The sequence below is a fragment of the Frankliniella occidentalis genome, unplaced genomic scaffold, assembly GCF_000697945.3.
Source record: "Frankliniella occidentalis isolate FOCC.00 unplaced genomic scaffold, Focc_3.1 Scaffold63, whole genome shotgun sequence".
NCBI lineage: Eukaryota > Metazoa > Arthropoda > Insecta > Thysanoptera > Thripidae > Frankliniella > Frankliniella occidentalis.
In genome coordinates, this window is record NW_026267193.1 from 1,119,623 (window position 1) to 1,138,411 (window position 18,789).

Genomic DNA, 18,789 nt, shown 5'->3' on the forward strand with positions numbered 1-18,789 from the left:
GGGGGAGACAGACAGACAGACAGACAGACAGACAGAGATACTCCCCCTCCCCTTTTCCCTCGTCTGAACTCTCGGTCTCACATGCGAATGTGCACATTCCCTCTGGCTAAAGTGAACCGCTCTGCTCTGCGAATAACCAGACCTCCTCTCCTCTTGTCGACAGCTTGACGTCGAAGAGCGGTGATGATGACCACAGAAACGGGGACCCGGACCCCATGGACATGCTGACCTGCGACGGGGAGCCTCCGTAAGTAAACCAACAAGTCGGCGCCAGTGGCTACTGATCAGATCGGGAGATGAAATTGGTTCAAGTCATCGTTTGTTCGTTTGAAAATATAGTGTCACATTCTTATGTTGTTGTTCTTTTTGAACGTTTTAATTTGCTCAATTTGTTGAACTGCTTGAACCTGTTTTTCCCTGCCCTGTGTCCTGTACCATTGAGTAAAACAAGAGAAGGCATTTATTCCTTATGATTTCTGGTGCTGCAGACCGCCATTGGAGGAGATCCGAGCTTGGGGTAAATCCTTTGACAAACTGATGAAAAGTACAGGTGAGTTATAAGCCCATATCTATTAACTATCGCATATCGCACGTGTCCGTCGAATCGCCGCGCCACTGCTCTTACTGCTTTTGTTTCTTCCATCGTCTTGATGTCTCTACCCCAAACTGTGTTGCAGCTGGTCGCAGAGTTTTCCGTGATTTTCTCCGATGTGAATACTCGGAAGAAAATATCCTCTTCTGGCTGGCCTGTGAGGAGCTCAAGAAGGAATCCAACCCCGACTTAATCGAAGAAAAAGCACGATTCATCTATGAGGACTATATTTCTATTTTATCGCCCAAAGAGGTACGTACATCGCTATTAAAAACGAACACTGCCCGAATAAAGTCTGAGAAAAGGTACTAGTTTTTCCTGGACTTTATGTACAATATATCTATCAGGCCGAATCAGGTAGGGCCCACTCTCAAAATCTTTTACTCGATGGGAGTCCTTTAGTACTCAAACTCAAAGGGCGAGCTTAGCAGACTCGCTTCGAATTGGCGACGAAATATTTTCTCACTTATTTCGAGTACGGAATCTCACTGAAGGGTTTGCCTCCAAGGGGTCGTCCAGAAAGAATACGTCCGTTTTTCTCGGATTCATTAATACAAATTACGGGAGCTCGGCGCCTGCGAAACTCGGGGTAGGCCACCAAGCGTTACACCTACGTACTGCACACAATGTGTTGCCTACCCACCAGGCGCTATGAGAGCTTGCATCGGCTGAACTTGACAGCTTCGTACGCGGGTTCGAAGCGTAGAATGAAGGACGTACTTTCTCGATGATCCCGAATGGGTCGCCCTGTACAAAGCGTATTCTTGTTTGCGATTGTAATTCAAAGGCAATGCACAGGAGGAGCGACGTAAAATTTTAAGAGTTTGAAAACCCCTTGTGGGCTGTGGGGTTTCAAAGGTTTCCAGGCACGCGGTAGTTGTTACTCATGATTGTTTCCGCCGCAGGTGAGCCTGGACTCCCGGGTGCGCGAGCTGGTCAACAGGAACATGGTGGACCCCACCCCACGCACGTTCGACGAGGCCCAGCTGCAGATCTACACCCTGATGCACCGCGACTCGTATCCGCGCTTCGTCAACTCTTCGCTGTTCCGCCAGATCGCGCAGCTCGACTCCAGCAACGGCAACGGCTCGCAGTCCGGCTCGCAGGCGGGCACGCCGTCCGTGGGCGGGGGCGGCGCGGGGGGCGGCTCTCTGCGGCGCCAGTCCAACGCATAAGGGGCGCCCCCCATCCCCACCCCCCAGCAGCGCGCTCGGGGGCGGCCCGGCACGGCATGTCACGGCACGGCTAGCACGCTCAACAACCCCTCCGCCCTGCCCCCTATCTCTCCCCCACCCCCTCCTTCCAACCCCCCACGGCCTCCAGCTCGGAGGCGGCTGCGGCAGCGACGAAGCACTGCGAAGCACGACCCGAGGCCGACCTGGACACGCGTGGCGTCGCGAGGCGCCCCCCGGCATGGCGCAGCGCCCCGCAGCCCCACCCCGCCATTTCTCTTTGCACTTTGTAAATTTAAAAAGTAATGAAAAGCAAGAAAACAACGTAATTTTAAAGACGAATATTATCTATATATATTGTACTCAATGGTTGTGGAAAATCCCCGTTAAGTCGGAGGCCTAAAAGCCTAAATGAGCTAGTGTGAGTGTGTGCGCGTGTGTGTGACCCAGGGGCTGGGGCTGCGGGGCTGCGCGCAGTTGGGCACAACGTTCCGAAGGCCCTCCAGGGGTCTTCCAGGACCCACACTCCAGGGACTCCAGGGGGCCTGCACGCCGCTGCATGCCCTGTTTTGTGTTTTAGTGGCGTGTGCGCGATCGACCTGCCAAAGGTCACCTTTTGGGGACGATCGGTCCCTTTAGTAATAATTTAAAAAAATATTACAGTGGACCAAATATTCTTCTATAATTGAGACTTGCACCGCGGGAGGTGGCTGGCTCACGACAACTTTATGGTTTATCATTATTTAAAATGAAAAAAAAAATAAGTATGCGAGAAGAGAGGAGTGAGAGGGATGATGTGTGTAAGTGACGGAGTGCGAGTGAAATGAAGAGTGACGGAGGACAAGGCAGTTTAGGTGATAAGGTGAGGGTCCCGCCGCTACCGGTGTCGCCAGAGCGGAGGAGCGGCGGGCCCTGTGTTGCGCACAAATTTGAGTGATGGAGGTTGTCGTTGTAAGGTTGTTATTGATGTAAACTGTTGTTGTAAATGAATGTAAGAAGGACCGGGTCGGCAGTAGCTGCGCCCGGTGGACCGGAGCGCTCACGGTACCTTGCGGCAGCCGTGGTGCCGTGAGCACACATATTTGTTGGTACGCTTTTATTCCAGGCGCAAGTGAGCTGCAGCTGTAGCGAACCAGCGAACCGGCAGGGTAGAGAGAGGGCGCGACGCGAAGCCAAGTGTGCGACGAGTCAGGCCAACACAGCAACTTGCGCGACCCTCTCCCTCTCGCTCTTGTTCTGATCGTATTGTATCATCTGGTACTTTTACGTTGGTGCATCTTGTTTTGTGATATCTCATCGATTCTCATTGTCATTTTGCAGTATTAATTCCTTTCTTTGTTCCGGTCGGTCCTACAGTCGGGATTTTTTTCTGACCTTAATTTAAAAAAATATTGTAATATTGATTTTTTTTTTACGAAAGCTGCCACGGTCGCCCTTGTAGGAATATCCCCCCCGTTTGCCTCACTTCCATGTCCGAAGAAAGAGCCCCTTTGACGAGCGCCGCTTTGCCCGGTGGAGGGTTGCCCTGGAGCTGCGGCTCCTGCGGCTGCAGCTGCCCTGTCCAGACGTCCAGGCCGCCCCCCAAGGCGCCCGATCAGACGCGCTCTTTCTTGCTGTAAATCGTTGTCTTTTAAGCCGTCTGTAGGCTGCAGTTTCCTACGTAAGAAAGTTAATGAAGCATTCCTTTACCGATTCCCCTGTATCATCTTGATAAATACAATCTCCAAGAAGAGAGATTGTAGGCTTGACGCGTCCACCGAGCGGAACAGCACAGTTGCGAAAAATGCCAAAAACCACTATGGAAGTGTCATTTTCATTTATAACTTTTTGTTGTCATCTAGTTTCATTTTTGTGGATGTATAGAAAATTGTTGAGTAGAGCGAACTTAAGCTGAAGCCGTATGTAAACATCGGCGTGTGGCGAATGTCCAAGGCAATGATTGGTCGCATGTGACGTCAGACCGTACGGTCGGGAAATTTTTGTGACGTCGGGCTGACCATCTTTCTTGACACTCTTGAAACATGTGTGCCACTCCTCTTGAGGTAGAATTTATCCTAATTCCAGCCATGTTCATCGCGAGACCTGCCTAACGTTTGGGGGAAAACGTATTTTTTCATTCAAAAGGGCTATCTCGTATTTTGCACATGCTCCTTTACTCATGAAAATAATAACAACTTAAAACTGTTCTTGTTGTTTTTTAATTAATTACTGAAGTGTTTTAAGCACTGAATCGTTTGCCAAAGAGATCGACAGTAGGATTGCATTTAACAAGCACTGTCGCCGTAGCACTGGATGTCTACTGACTGGATTGGATGGCACATCCGATTCACTGTGCCCTCTATCGTAACTACACGGCCTACATGTTATGGTTCAAACTGCCACTGTCACTAGTCTTAAAAAATTTGAAGAAAAAACTTATAGAGAACGCTCAAAAAGGAAGAGCAAGAAACGCCCTGCAATAAACTGTAGTGGAATGAGGTGAAGGGAAATCTGTTCCACGAGCGGAGCGATTGGGGAACTCCCCCGGGACTTCCCTGTACGTAGAACGTTTCCAACACCACATCGCCTCTGTTAAAGAAGGCGCTTCCGGTTGGCTTCCGGGGGGCTTCCTAATTGCTCTGCAGCAGGGGATGACCAAGAGGATAGAGGATGCTCGAGTTTAGAACATGGCTGGAAAAATAAATACGATAACAATGTGATATCTTTCGTCTGGCATTGTGAGTGAAAGAAGTGTCCTTGGTAAGGTTGCAGTTAACGCAGTTCTACACATTTCTTGCTTTTTTTTACTCACTACGTAAAAAAACATAAAATCATTTGTGCAGAAAGTTATGAATGCTACATTGGCAGCGCCGATAAAGAGGTCCTGCGCGGTCTCATTGGAAACTCTTAGAGAGAGTGTCACCTTTGCACAAAGTGTAATATAATAAACAATAAGAATTAATTCAGTTGTACAGTACCTGTATGCAGATTGATGACAAATTAATGAATAAAATGAGTAATGGAGAGTGGTTTCCCTTTCAAAATCTTTATCCGCTGTTGGCTCCTGTTGTGCCTCTGTTTGAACAGGTCTCTGAACGCTTAGTTACTGTTTCTTTAAACTAATTGAGTCATGCTCATCATCGAAATGAGGTAAGAAACCCTGAGGTATAGTGAATGCCGCTTGAGGAACACATACAAGAATTTCATTGCCTATCAAACTTTTGTTTGATTGATGAATCTATCTGCTAATCCACATCCACCAACTTTGTGTTCCAGCACAATTGTCTTAAATAATTTTCTCAGTCCACAGAAACTTACGTGTCTCAAATTGAAAGGTTTAAGCAATCTGAAATTAAGTTTGTGCACCATTGGACAAGCATAGGCCTACTAGTCTACAAAATTAGCAGAGAAAAAAAAAACAAGATCTCTTACACAGGGCAAGTGCACAGCACAGTGCACCTGCCAGAGCCTGGCCGGAGCACATAGGATTAACAGTAGTGGCGAAAGATTTTTACCTAAAATGATTCATCCTTTTTCCACAAACTCTTCATTTTCATTACTGACAAAAACCTTCTGGACTACAGATACTTGCAGCATATAACGCAACTCAGCAGCGGCTTGGGAGCAGAAGAGCATGGTACGAGCACCATGCATCAATCATGCTGAACACTTCTGATTGTAAAGGAAAAAATATTATATTTTTATTTAATAACCAAATTTAAAATACAACTTAAGGGAACACTTATTGTCTTTCTTCAAAGATGTGCAGCTTTTAAGAAAACCTCTTAATCTTATCTGCGACTGTAGCATGTTTTCGTGTATGAAATGCTATAGAAGTTACGTAACATTTTTACAAGCATGTTATGACATTGTACTGAATGTGTTGTACCTTAACTCTTCCACCCCTCCTCCTCCTCCCCTTCCTCGTGCCTCAAATTACTGGTTCAAATATTGCTGTATTCCCTTTCCCCTTTTCTCTACAGGCACTGGTCCATTCCCTAGCTTACAAAACATTTTGTGGCAAAGGCCAACTATTACTCTTGTTTAGACTAGGTCTTGATAATGTTGTTCAAAAAGAAAAAAACAATCAATATTTAGTAAATACAGATATTATGGTATAGATCTTATGGATGTAAATCAAATACTAGTGCTGGTTATTCATACCTAGTCATAATACAGAACTGTTATTAAATGGATGAGAAAAGATGCCTGCGGTTTTATCTATTGAGACCCATCTTTTAGAAGACAAAACTAACAGGGATGAGACAAAAATAATTTTGAATTAGTTACAGTATGAAGTTACCCAAACTGACTAGTGAGATAGACCGTGATGAGGTGCAAAGACACAGCTTCAAGAATTCATAATTTCTTTTATTTGTGCTTCGTATTAAAAACAATAAAAAAAACAAATTAATGTAACTAACTTCATGCAATTTATAAATTAACATAAGCACAGAATACCCTTTCCAATCAAAGTTCACTAAAAACAGCACTTGAGTAGTTACCTGACTGCTGCAATAAATTTTAACAACTCAGGTTTAGGATAATTTTGCTTGTTTGTTTAAGGCTTGGAACTATAGATGGACCTTAAGAGGTAGTTGTGAAGCAGCATATGCACTAAGCACAGCGTACATCTTTGGAGGAAATGATGAAAATTAACATAGATAGAGGTTCAATGTTCACTAATATATCACATTCCATCACAAAGATTATTTTAGTCTCATTAAAATATTTAATGAACGCATTTCTAAAATGCCATTTCAATAAAATAGCATCAAATCCAAAGGGGTGTGTTTGATGAGCCTTAACTTTATTTTACAGAGAGCTGACACAGCAAGGAGATACATTTTTAAGTCCAAAATCAGTCAAATGAGGCATAACTAGCATTATCTTGCACCTCAATAATACAGGGCTTATTAATTAGCTTTCAGTGGATTACAGGGTTACTTGACAAAGCCAATATTGCTCTGATGCAGAGCAGCGCAAGTACGATAGTTAAAATCTCATAATAAATAAATATACGAATTCAATCCTGGAGATAACGCCATAACATCTTGATTCAACCCATTCTTTTGTTGATTCTGTCTCAACATAATTTTATTATTACACATAAAAAACAAAAAGTGATGTGTTAAAGGGGATTGTAAAAAAAGGAACACCAAAAAAAAAAAAAAGAGGGGAATTTTGAAAATGGCTGGAATTTATTTAGCATTGATTGAAGTATGATGAGTTGATAGGGTTTAGAAGAGGATTTAATATTAAATAGGACCAATTAAAAGAACACAGCATACTGCAATGCCAAAAATGGTTACCAAGAGAAATTTAAGAGGAGCAGAGAAAGAATTGGAAAAACGCACCGGTATATGAGCAGCCCTACCCAGTCTTCCAAACAAATCTGACTCACTCAGACGCTAAACCAGTCAAAAGCTAGGGTACTCTTGAAAGTCAAAAAAAGGCTAATAAAATCCAGCACTAATGATGACGGGAGTTCATTGGGGCTCTATTCATTTTTTGACTGATCTTTTCTTCGGCCAAAAGCTGACCACGGAATGCAGTAATCTTCTCGCGGAACTGCATCAATGTTTCTATCTTCTCTGACACAAGAGCTTCAAGATTTGAAGCATAAGCTGTAACAAACATTGTAAAAAATTAATACTGAATCAAGCATTTACAGATTGTTAAGTTAGAGGTACAACAAGTCATTCAGCCGTGTTTGCAATGCATTTGGTGAACATTTGTTTGAATAGCCTAGTTACAAAAGCTAGTTGACAAATATGCATTACTTGTGATAGGTACTTGACCAAAGCTTAAATTTGACAAAGCCAACAATGTGATTGATTGTCTTGAATAATGCATGCTGAACTCAGGCAACAGCTAATCAATCAAGTATGAGTAGTTTCATTTTTTAATGATGAGCAAAGATATGTAAAAACTTGAATAGCTTAAAAGATCATAGATAAGAAAAACATTCATATCTGGCACAGGCAAGTGTTTAGAATAAATTGGAAAGACTACAACAATGTTTTGTGATTTGATGTTTCCTTCTGATCTATAAAAGCGTACCTCTATTTCAACAAACTAGCAGAGTAAAAATTAAGACAATAGAAAGACCAGATCTGATTATATTGTGCACCATGATAAATTATAAGAAAAACTCACATGTATACCTAATTTTAAAATCATGTATGGTATTATTAATATGACCCAAAATTACTTAAAATAAGCAACAATTCTAGGAGAACATCAGAAGAAGGTTCTTTCATACTTTGTATTCATTTCAAGAGGATTTGGGAAAACAAAGGAGAGTGCTCTTAATGAAGGTGATAGATCATAATATTTGCATGCAGACATAGGGTTGTGCAGCTATCACTCAACATGCAGTTCTCAAAGTAATTTATTGAAAATAAAGGTTAACTCAACAAACCAACATTTAGTAAGCTACACACTTTCTTCGTCTCAAAATTGTACAGTGTAGGTGAAAGTAAAGTGAAGAGAGAAACAATACCAACATAACTAAGATAAGTTGAGGAATTGAGAAAAAATTAATCACAAGAGCGCAAACTACAAATGTAAGAACCATTTAACACAAAACACACAGACACACACAATGGGCACCTGTAGTCAGGATAACCCTAAAGAGGCAGTGAAAGGCAAATAAAGCATGCAACAAGCAAACATTAAGAAAATAGTAATGCACAAAGGAGGGGGAGAGGGTTGATTAAAATTTAAACTAAGCATCTTCCAGGAACAAAGCAATACAAATTTGGCATCTTTATGGAAATGCTAGCATGCTGAAGCATTAATAAGAGCCCAGATAAAAAAAAAGAGATGAAGAAAGAAGCATGAAAGTTTGTTCAGCAAGATTACTAGATACTGTATACCTAACAACAACAAATGATTACACTATCATTGAACCCTTTGCCTCTTCCTTCAATACCAGAACCTGCCATGTTTGAGTTTCTATTAGTTTTGTGCTTTTAATTGGTGGAGCTGTATGCATTCTTATTAGATTAGTAAATGACTTATGAGTTTCAAATGTTCAATGATAAGAGCTGAGCATTGGAAATCAGAGAGATAAATTTCTTGTTAAATAGAATGAATGTGCCAGTAACTTTGAGCAGATTTGGTAGGAGAAAATTTATGTTATGTAGAGCACGAGCAAGGAATATAGAAATGGTAAAATTAGATAAACTGTAGTATTTAACAGGATGCTTAAAGCAAGGTCCTTGCACCTTCTGCTTATGCCGCCTTGTAGCGTTGGCTGAGGCTGAGGCTGACCCGCATCACTCATCAGGGACTTGCCATGCATCCTGAGCATCCCCTGGCCTTCTTCACAACTTTCCTCGTCGCGAGGATTTCCGTCTTGAAGGAAACGAAGCCTCTCAGGTGGAAAAGATCTTTTCAATGGCCTGATTATCTGGATGCCGTGTTCGGTTGAGCTCCTGTGAAGTGGATACTGAGCCCTTTCTTGATGAACTGGCTCGGGTTGCGATTTATTTCCAGATTGGTTGCTCATTGGGTAATCAGATGGGGTCAAGGATGGAATGCTGTCACTTCTGTCAGGTGCCTTAACTTGACGTTTATGATACCATGATGGAAGGGCAGAGTCATCATCAAGCATTTTAAGTGAGACAGGTAGATCATCGCTGCAATCACTTTCATTTTCCTGGGGAAGTCTCAATTGAGACTTGGCTCGTTTGAGTGGTGGAGAGTTTTGAGGGCTGATAACTAGCTGTGGCGGTTGTGCAACAAGATTCAACCCCACCTGTGACCAGCATTTACGAAGAGGAGCTGATGAGGGACGAGTGCCCTTAGAAGATGACAAGTTACCCGATCTAGTCCCAAAACTGGTGGGTCTACCAGTAGACCTGCCAGACTGGTTATACTGGGCTACAACTGTCGACACATGACCATTAGTCACTAAGTGTGACAAGGGTCTGCGTACTGCAGAAATATTGGAGAGGCCAGCCTGTGATTTAGATCTCTGTATATTTGATCCTCTCTGAGAATGAACAGTCAACTGCCTACCCCTTTGCGATGAAGGACTAACCTGACCAAAATGGACTCTAGAGCTTAAATTTTCTCCGATTCTCGGTTGCAAGGGAGTTTTTTGAAAAGGTGCGGGCTTGGTTGGGTTATTACCAGGTAACGAAGAAAGTGGAGAGTTGGTGTTCACCCATGGAGACTTGATAATACATGTTTGACTTCTTGCTAAAGAAGCACCTGTCTTATTAGAAATTCTGCTCTGAGATTTAGACCTAGCAGTCTTACCACACTGAACATTTGAAGACGGAATTCTACTTTGTGACTTTGCCCTAGTAATGGGATTCGCTCGATAATTGCAGGATCCTATCTTTCCTGGCAGGTTCTGACCAATCACTGAAGATGGAGACAAGTGGATTGATGATGTGTTCAGAGCTACGGTAGAAGGAGTGAGTTGCCTACCGTCCTGATCGTAGTCCACATCACGTGTGTCAGCCAGTAACCGACAGTCCATTTCATGCCAGCGCTGTGATGCTTCCAAAACTGACTTGTGAGTATCTAGCACCTCATCTTCCATCATTTGTAACTGGGATACTGCTTCATGGAAATTATAGAGATCAGCTGAAAGTTCACCCTCCTGCAAAAAGAGAAACAAACACGGATGAGACAAATGGAAAAACTTTAATGAAAAGTTAGATAAATAAATTGATGTGAGCTTACATTTAGTGATCGCAATTGTGCAAGATCACTGTCATCTAAACCACCATCTTCAGCAGTTGGTGATTCTCGATCCTGTTCTGGTGATGCTTTGTTTTCTGATGGACCATTGGCTGCTAATTCTTTAACTCTATCAGCATAACGTAATGTATTCAACGAATGTTCACAAGAGCTCAGCCCTGGACTGATCATTGCAATCTGTGCAAGAGAGTAGAGTATAATTACACAAATATCAAAATTAGAAAGTAGTTACGAATTTTAAAAAAAACTTTAGATAATCACCATGCATGTTTTTGATTTTTCACCAATAAAGGAATCCCTAAGAACTTGTGTTAGTTTACTTGCTCTGAAAGGTAAATGAGCATTTTTCCTACCCAAGGCACGAATACATTCTTTGAGCGAGAGGAGGGATTTGTTGATTTCTGCTCCTTCCATTCCTAGATAGAAAAAGGAGAATTTTTAAAGAGTGGTCAAAAATAATAATAAGAGTATGAGGATCAGGTAAACTATTGATCACTGAACTTACTTGTTTGTCTGTTTGCAGATGATGTGTCAGCCCCTCTCTCATTACCAGCCAAGTCAATAAGTGAAAACTTGCCATGAACTCTATGAGTTCCTGGAGTACGAGCCACAATTTGAAACACAGCATGTGATCGAGATGAATTAGAATTGGCTGATGTCTGACCAGATGTTCGTGCAGCATTTCCATGTTGAATCAGTTTTAAAACATCTTCCACTGAGCCAACAACTTGTTCTGTGAGTCCCACAATCTGAACCTGCTGTTTGCCATCTTCAAGCACACGAAGCTTAGCTTTGTCTGCCAGCAGATCAAAGACCTAACAAAATTTAAAATAAAAAGTTATTATTGGAAAGCAAAAAATTTAACAGACACATTTATTGATGAGACTGTACCTTCCCACTATAGATTTCAAAAAAACTTGCAGAGATGACAAGGTTTAAAGGAGCATATTTAGAAGATTTTAGGTACTTAAAAACATCTTTGGCAGCCATGGCATAGATACCCTTCTTGCAATCTTGGGTTTTACCCTGAAAGTCTCCTCCCATCGTATGGGTCTTTCCACTTCCAGTCTGACCATAGGCAAAACATGTTGCCATTCCTCCCTCAAAAATTGTCTGAACAAGTGGTTGTGCAGTATATCTGTATTGATTGAATAATGTTAAATTAACAGAATAATAACATAAAAATCTATTCAGTCAAGCAATTTTGCAAAGAAAATCCAATTTAAAAGAGACAAAACAAACTTACTTGTAAACAATTTCATTGCCGCAATATTCATCGAATGCATAATCAAATCTGAAGGGTGCGTTTTCAAGATATTTTGTTAGATCCACTTTATTTTTTGGTTCATGCACAACTAACTGATCTCTACTAGGAATGGTTATGACATCCACTTCTTTACGAGTCATTTCTATAAGACACAAAGAATAAAATATATTAGATGTGAAATTGTCTTCCTGGAGAAGAAAATAGTTTCACATGATACGAGACCTACCCTTTTTATTTAATGGTCTCTTTCTCACACAAACGGTGATTTGGTGATCTTCAACACTCTCTGATCCTCGCAGAGGTCTGAAGTCAATGGCATTCCGGTACTCTCTGGAAATAAATATTAAAAAAATTGTAAAATAGAGTGATTTAAAGTAGGTATCAACATCAACTAACAGATGATATAAACTCACCGAATCATAGCTAAGAATTCCCAATTAGGGTTCCCAGGATCAAGGTTCATCAGGGCTTCTTTCTCCTCTTTGAGCTCTGCTTGTCGTTGACGTCGTTCTTCTCGATTCTTCTTCAGTCTCTCCACTTCCTTCACGACATTGCTGCGGCGGTTGTTGGCGGCGTTGTTTGCAGCGCCGGCTCCACCAACTCCACCAACTCCTGCAGGACCAATGTTTTGGTTCTGGTTCTGGACAGCTGTCTCGATAAGACCACCTCCTCCTTTCACTGAACGTCCTGATGTAAAAGTTTGTGCAAAAGCATGCAAAATGTTATTGAAACAAGAGTTAGAAAGTGTCAGGCAGCTATTTTTGAGGCTTGGGTTACACAAGAAAAGTCTGCTTTGTAATAGTACTCTTTAGGTCATTGAATTCTGCAGGATTTGGGTGGAAAGGTGTGCATATAGTTGTCGTAAAGATAATATTTTCTTAAAATTTAAAAACATAACCAAAGTTTTATCCCTAAATTAAGAAAAAAAATATGTGACAGAACTCATCATATGTACTGATTAAACAATTACATGGTTCCCCAAACTAGCAGCTATTCATATGAAATTTATGTACATGGTTATGGATGGTTATTCAAATGAAAAGTGAATTATTAATAATGTAGCCTTAAGTATCTATAAAGCATTACCAAAGTGAAGGTACTCGCATTTATTTACTGGTTAATAGTTTGACACAGAACAAAAAAAAAAACGGTTACCACTCACAACATGCAATAAAAATTACTTACTTACTAGTGGGAGGTGCCATAGCAAGTATAATGAAATTTAACAATGGTGCTAGATCTACAAGCTCTACAAGTCTAGCAGACCAAATCAGCAAAATAGAATGAGTGAACAAAATGGGAATTAAGTGCAAGAGCTCCTGTTGCTAGGGTACAACAGTGGGATTCACTATTCTTAGGAGCAAAACGCACAACAATGCGACCCCGGGCACCACTTACATGAATATTAATATTGGATTATAAAACCTATAGGAAAATAAGACCCATCCGAACTAAAAAAATAACTATTCCTTAGGGATCTACTCTGTTTCCACATTACACAACCCATACAGGGGACATCCCTCGGGCCCGGTTAGTAGGGAGAAGCATTTTGTTAGTTGTTGATCCAGTCATGCCTTTTCCTGGGTGAAGCTCACCTGTACCTGTAGGGGCGGTGGCAACTGGAGCTGTTGAGAGCTGCATAGTGTGACGTGGCGCTGAGGGGTTCGTCGGAGTGGGAGCGACTGTCTCACACACTCGGTTAGGTACGGGAATGCCAGAGTCTCCGTGGCCATTCACGGCCGGGACGATGTTCGTCGGCCTGCCCTGGTTTCTCGTCGATCTGTACGGTGCTGGAACCAGACACGAACGTGTGATTTCGCCAGAGCCCACTGGAGGGAAGGCCGCCCGAGGGCAGCAGCAGGCTGGCTGATGGGACAGAGTGGACGTGGAGGTACCGCCACGACCCTGGCCTACGGGATGGGGGGCTAATGGGGGCCACGCCACACTATGCTTTTAACACCTACTCGCCACACTAACGCACACAGTGGACAGTGGTGCTGGGCGTGTCATACGACTAGATGAAAAACAGATTATCGATCAAGATTCAACGACATTGCCAGCACAAGTTAACATCAGTGCCTATAGTTCCTTTTGACCCCGCTTTTAAAAGCAAAAACAAGTGCAATCAACACAGTGTGGTGTGGTTCGGAGCGGACGACCTGGCGGGGGCGACGACGGCGACGACGACGGCTTGGCGGGGGAGGAGGGGGACGAGGACGTCAGCGCGTCCGGGGAGCCTAGGCTGGCGGAGTCGGCGACGCGCCCGAGGGTCCTGAACGTGTACAGGATGGAGAAGCACATGGCAGGGCGACCACCACGACGAGGTTGCCGGCCGAGTGACCCGGCGGCGGGCGGCGGGTGCACCCCGGCGGCGGGGCTGGCGCAGCCGGAGGGCCCCCCACCGCCGGCGATAGCGCCATCGCCATCAGAGCGACGCGGAAGCATTCCCCCTCCACCGTGCCAATCCCCGATAAATCACGTGACGTGTTCACCCAGGGGGGCTTTATGCTCAAAGGGGTATAGAGATACCCACGAGAGAGGCCGTGCAAGGCCACTCTATATGATGCCCCCACCCCCTTCCCCAGCCAACCCTTTATCCTTCCGCCATACGCGAGGAGGGAATTCAACTTCCGGTTAGCGCGCCACGCGGCTTTGAGGTGACAGTATAGTTCCGCTTCCTGCCGGCCGCCTGTAGCCCCTCGGTGGGGGGTCAATACCCTCCCTGACGACGATAGCCGCCACCCCCACCCCCGGAAAAAGGAAAATGCACGATGCGGTCGAACGGTACGAAACTTTTCATCCCCCTTCTCTTCTGCCCGCTACTGCCCTATAAACTGGCTGTCACTCGAAAACGCGACGCGCAGCGGAGGCGGTAGAGGCGCTGGGCGCGCGGGCGAGTAGCGGCGGTCATAGCCACTGAAACACGGAAGGCATTACGTTGCCACTAACGAGTTGCGGGGGTAGAAAAAGAGGGAAAGGGGGGGGGGCACCGGTCGGAAGGTAATGATGATATTGTGCCGTATTGATTCGCGGCCCACCCGACCCGGGCTGCAACAACGCTCTGCGCCGCTCGGCGCGCGCGCTGACGTTAACAACTTATTTACCGAGCAAAAAACGAAAAGGAAATTAATCGAGGAAGGGTTTTGAAAAGGATCACGCCGCGGGTGGTAGTGGTGGTGGTGGTGGTGGTAATAATAAACCGCAAGGTCGATGTCGATAGGGCAATGGAATGAAAGTGTAAATTAGCGGAAACCTTGTGTTGGTCTCTAAAGTACTATGTGTGGCTACATTGGAGCACACAGGAGGTGCAGGCTAGGGGGAAAACACCAGAGCGAATGGCTCGGCTACTTGTTAAAACAGCTAAAGTACAGAAATACAGTGCTGTAATTATGTATTAACTTTAAAATAGTAACTCGTCACGCAATTGGAATAGAGATGTGTTTACCGCGCCTGTTACGAAAATGTGCCATGCAGCGGTGCCAAATGCACGCCGCTCCGTGGTGAAAATGACTAGTTTGCACATGAATCAATAACAGAGGGGTTGTCTGGAGCTCCATTCCAACGGCATGAAAACTAACTTCAATGGCAAAGTTCACAGAGAAAACACATACCTTTGCTAGATGCCACAGACATTGTCGGATTGTTTGCTTTCGTCGACTGTAAAAGAAAAGTAAATTTTAGTCTGAGGTTACTTTAACGAAAACGTATATAATAAATGCACCAAATGCCACTTCAGATTGAAGGAGAAAATGAATGAAAGATAATGACAAAAAATTGAAACGCATGCAAAGCTACTTTCGCACCACACCCACGAAAAGAAAGAATAAAAACATTTAAAAGTGATCGTCGGACACACACTGAGCGTTGTGTACCGTGTGATGAGAGAGGCGTGGGGAGTCATTGGGGCGTCTATAACGGGGCAGGGGCGTTGGGGCGTCCTCCAGTGGGGCCGGGGGCGGCGGGGGCACCGGCCGGGGGATGCAGGAGCACGGGGCCTCGGGCCGGGGCTGGGGAGCGAGAGCCATCTGCACTCGTTAGGACAAGGGGCGGGCCAAGACCGAAAAGTTGCGTGACGGGTGTTAAAATGGGCGAGTAAAGAAAAAAATAAATAACGACACAAAAGAGAAAGAGGTAGAGAGACAGACACCTGGCGTCAAATTAGTGTGTGTTAAGCATACGTACTCTGGTTACTTTTTTATTGTTGTTAATCACAGGTTCGTCTTGGGGCGCTGTTCCCATTAGGTGCGTGTTCATATTTAAAATGGCCTCCATTTCGATCTGCAAACAGAGAGAACGACATACAGATTCAGCCCAATACAGCGAACGTCGGTCGCCTAGCTTACCACAATTTCGGCACTGCTTTTTTTGTCTTCCAAATTTTGAGTGTTTTTTGGAGACTGCAAATTTTTGGACTCTCTCGGAAAAAAAACAAAATTTGTCAGTCTCCAGAAGAGGACCAAAATTTAGCAGTCAAAAAGAAATGCAAAACTTTTGGCAAGCTAGACGACCACGGTGGATAGCGTGTAACCGCAGCCTCTCACACACTTACCTCTTTTCCCTTGGTCTCCCCCCGTTCGAACCACTCGACGGTGACGCTCCGCGTTTCCCAGTTGACCCCGGAGACGATCGCGGAATGTACTCGGCCTGCGACAGACATAAAGCAAAGCACTCGGCGTCAGTCAGCAGCAAAGCAGCAGTCAGCCGGCGTCAGCCGCAGACACACAATTTTTGCACCGAACGATTTCGCTCGGCGCACTCGGCGTGGGTGGCTGGCGCGTCGTGGCGCACAGTGGGTGCGTGCCTTACGGTTCTCCGACAACAATTTTCACTTGACAGACAGACGGGCGGGGCGCCTTCCTCGGCGGATGCGCGGAAATATCGCGCCGGGTCGTGTCAGACGCCTACTACTACCAGGCCAGCACCGCCATCGCCAAGCCACCGCAGCAGCGCCAGCACACCGATAGCCGAAAGATGTGGAGTGGGTAGAGTCATAGCGTGACTTTTACTGATTATCCAGAATCCGAATACAAAAAAATAATAATAAAAAAATCAAGACAAAAAATTTAGAGTTATGAGTTTGATACGGCCACATCGTAGTACGCTTTACAAACTCGCCAAAAAAACCACCACTTTTTGCGAAACAATTTAACACCTTGTCTTGCGTTTCTGAATGCTTCGCAAATGTCCTCCCTACTCCCTCCCCACTTTCTAGTCTAGACTAAAATAATAGTTCAACCGGCGCCCGGTGCACACAACAGAGGTGAGCATCGGGCGGTCCGCCTGGACCGGGATGGTCCGGAAAGCGAGAAGTGCGAGTGAGATGGAGCTCTGGCCCGCTCGAGCGTCTCACTTCCACCCGTCGTTTTCGGACCATCCCGGTCCAGGCGGACCGCCCGATGCTCACCTCTGGCACACAAGTACGCCTCAAAAGACACTGGCGAATCAATAGAAGTTGCCTTTCGCCAAAAACGACACTATATAGGTACACATTGAGTCAAAATTCGACGATTTGCAGTGCATAGGATTGACACTTTCAGATATGAGGGTACTTGCACACCTTACTAAATTGGCAAATGTTTCTTTCACTCCCCCCCCCCCCTCCAAGTCTGTGTTTTATCTCCGACTGTAACGCCGTCGGCCATGGCAAGTCTCCTCCGGCGCGTCGGTCGGGTCCCGCCGATGAGGGGGCAACATTCCGAGACAGACACAATGCGCCAGAAGGCGCAGCGCCGCCCGGCGCCGCCCACGCACCGCCACGCCCGGTCACACTGACATCACAAACGACTTTTAGAATCCCAAGTCTTGTGTTTTTTCTTTCGCTTTCCTTGGCGTGCGAAACGCTCGTTGAAGTGCGCGCGCGCACACACACACGCCAAAAGAAATAAAAAAAGAAGCCGACACCGCGGCGCGGGCCGCAAGGCGCGCTGCCGGCGCTTGGTCCAAAGGGGGCCACATTGCGTTAAAGTTAGGTTTAATACAACAAAAAATCCAGGTTTTTCGTAATCCTATAGAATTATAATTATAAATTTACCAATATTTTTGTTTGAGTTACGAGTTTTGATTGGTGTACGTTGCACATTTTTTCCAATATTCCCGCATCTACAATTCTGATAGTCATAAGTCGCGTGACAGATGCATCCCAACGCGCAAACGGCTTTGACCTCCGCAGACGACAGGCGAGGTCGGAGATGACCCCACCACCCCGGCTCGGCATCGCCACCACCGCCGCGCCACACACGACAAGGTGGCCGATTAATCAATTTAGTCCCCCGCGCGAGGCGGTGGGTGGGACGGTCCGGCTGTCATCGCCGTAATCGACATCATCATCCACCACCACCAACCATAACACGCCGTGCAACGAAAAGTACGCTTACTCTCCCAAACGTTGTGAAAAAATAAGGACACCGGAAACCTGGGTGTGGGCATGTTGCGCACTTGTAGGTTTGTGAACGCCACTGTGCATACAGAGGCACTAGAGTGTGATTTTTTAAAATAAAATAAAATAAATAATCACACTTTCATTCATTCCCTTGACGGCATGCCTCAGCAAGTCAAAGATATCGAAGAGTCAGACAAACATGTTGCCAACCTTTTTGTTTTTTATTTTTTTTAAAGTTAGGTTTGTCTATTACGGATTAACAACGATTGCTGAGGAGAGAAGGGCGGTGAGGCGACCCTCGTTAACCTCCGCGCGACCGGGGCAGCGAGCGGTCAGCGCAGCCAATTGCTCTCGCTCTCCCCGTCATCTGCCCGCTCGGAAACATAAACAGATTCAACCCGCTCCATTCCGGCTTGGCCGCGCGCGAGCGCGCGTCAACCCACTTGAGGAAAGAAAGACGGACGAGGAAAGTCCGTGGGGAAAAGGAAGGGTAGCGGAGTGGGAAGAGGGGGATTTAGAGGGGGGAGGGGGGGGGGCAGAGGATCACGACAGAGACGCGCGCGCGGTCCCGATCCCTGCATGGCACGAAGCAATGGAATCGATACCTTCTATACACGCGGCCGAGTCGATCCAAAAGAGGAGCAGCCGAGGACTAAGCAAAGGAGAGGGGGGAGGGGGG

General features: G+C 45.2%; 2 protein-coding genes across 9 annotated transcripts in view; one reads left to right on the top strand and one right to left on the bottom strand.

Moving 5' to 3' along the window:
- The window catches only part of LOC113209548 (regulator of G-protein signaling 20), a 27,867-nt gene extending 23,098 nt beyond the window's left edge, over window positions 1–4,769 (top strand). For all 3 annotated transcript variants that reach the window (XM_052268095.1, XM_052268096.1, XM_052268094.1), the window contains 4 exons: window positions 164–247; window positions 489–550; window positions 678–844; window positions 1,498–4,769. In XM_052268095.1, coding sequence (XP_052124055.1) covers window positions 164–247; window positions 489–550; window positions 678–844; window positions 1,498–1,767 — 583 coding nt within the window. In that variant the 3' untranslated portion in view covers window positions 1,768–4,769. The remainder of the gene's footprint in view (window positions 1–163; window positions 248–488; window positions 551–677; window positions 845–1,497) is intronic.
- A 1,324-nt stretch (window positions 4,770–6,093) lies between these two features.
- Window positions 6,094–18,789, bottom strand: part of LOC113209546 (kinesin-like protein KIF2A) — a 36,219-nt gene continuing 23,523 nt past the window's right edge. For 2 of the 6 annotated variants that reach the window (XM_026427110.2, XM_052268089.1), the window contains exons 2-14: window positions 16,281–16,375; window positions 15,914–16,009; window positions 15,343–15,388; window positions 13,327–13,521; window positions 12,145–12,418; window positions 11,958–12,061; window positions 11,711–11,873; window positions 11,356–11,602; window positions 10,970–11,279; window positions 10,726–10,880; window positions 10,447–10,641; window positions 10,189–10,363; window positions 6,094–7,370 (exon numbers count right to left, since the gene is read on the bottom strand). In XM_026427110.2, the coding sequence (XP_026282895.1) occupies window positions 7,216–7,370; window positions 10,189–10,363; window positions 10,447–10,641; window positions 10,726–10,880; window positions 10,970–11,279; window positions 11,356–11,602; window positions 11,711–11,873; window positions 11,958–12,061; window positions 12,145–12,418; window positions 13,327–13,521; window positions 15,343–15,388; window positions 15,914–16,009; window positions 16,281–16,375 (2,210 nt within the window). In that variant the 3' untranslated portion in view covers window positions 6,094–7,215. The remainder of the gene's footprint in view (window positions 7,371–10,188; window positions 10,364–10,446; window positions 10,642–10,725; window positions 10,881–10,969; window positions 11,280–11,355; window positions 11,603–11,710; window positions 11,874–11,957; window positions 12,062–12,144; window positions 12,419–13,326; window positions 13,522–15,342; window positions 15,389–15,913; window positions 16,010–16,280; window positions 16,376–18,789) is intronic. The other 4 variants (XM_052268092.1, XM_052268090.1, XM_052268091.1 and 1 more) reach the window with 4 other exon arrangements.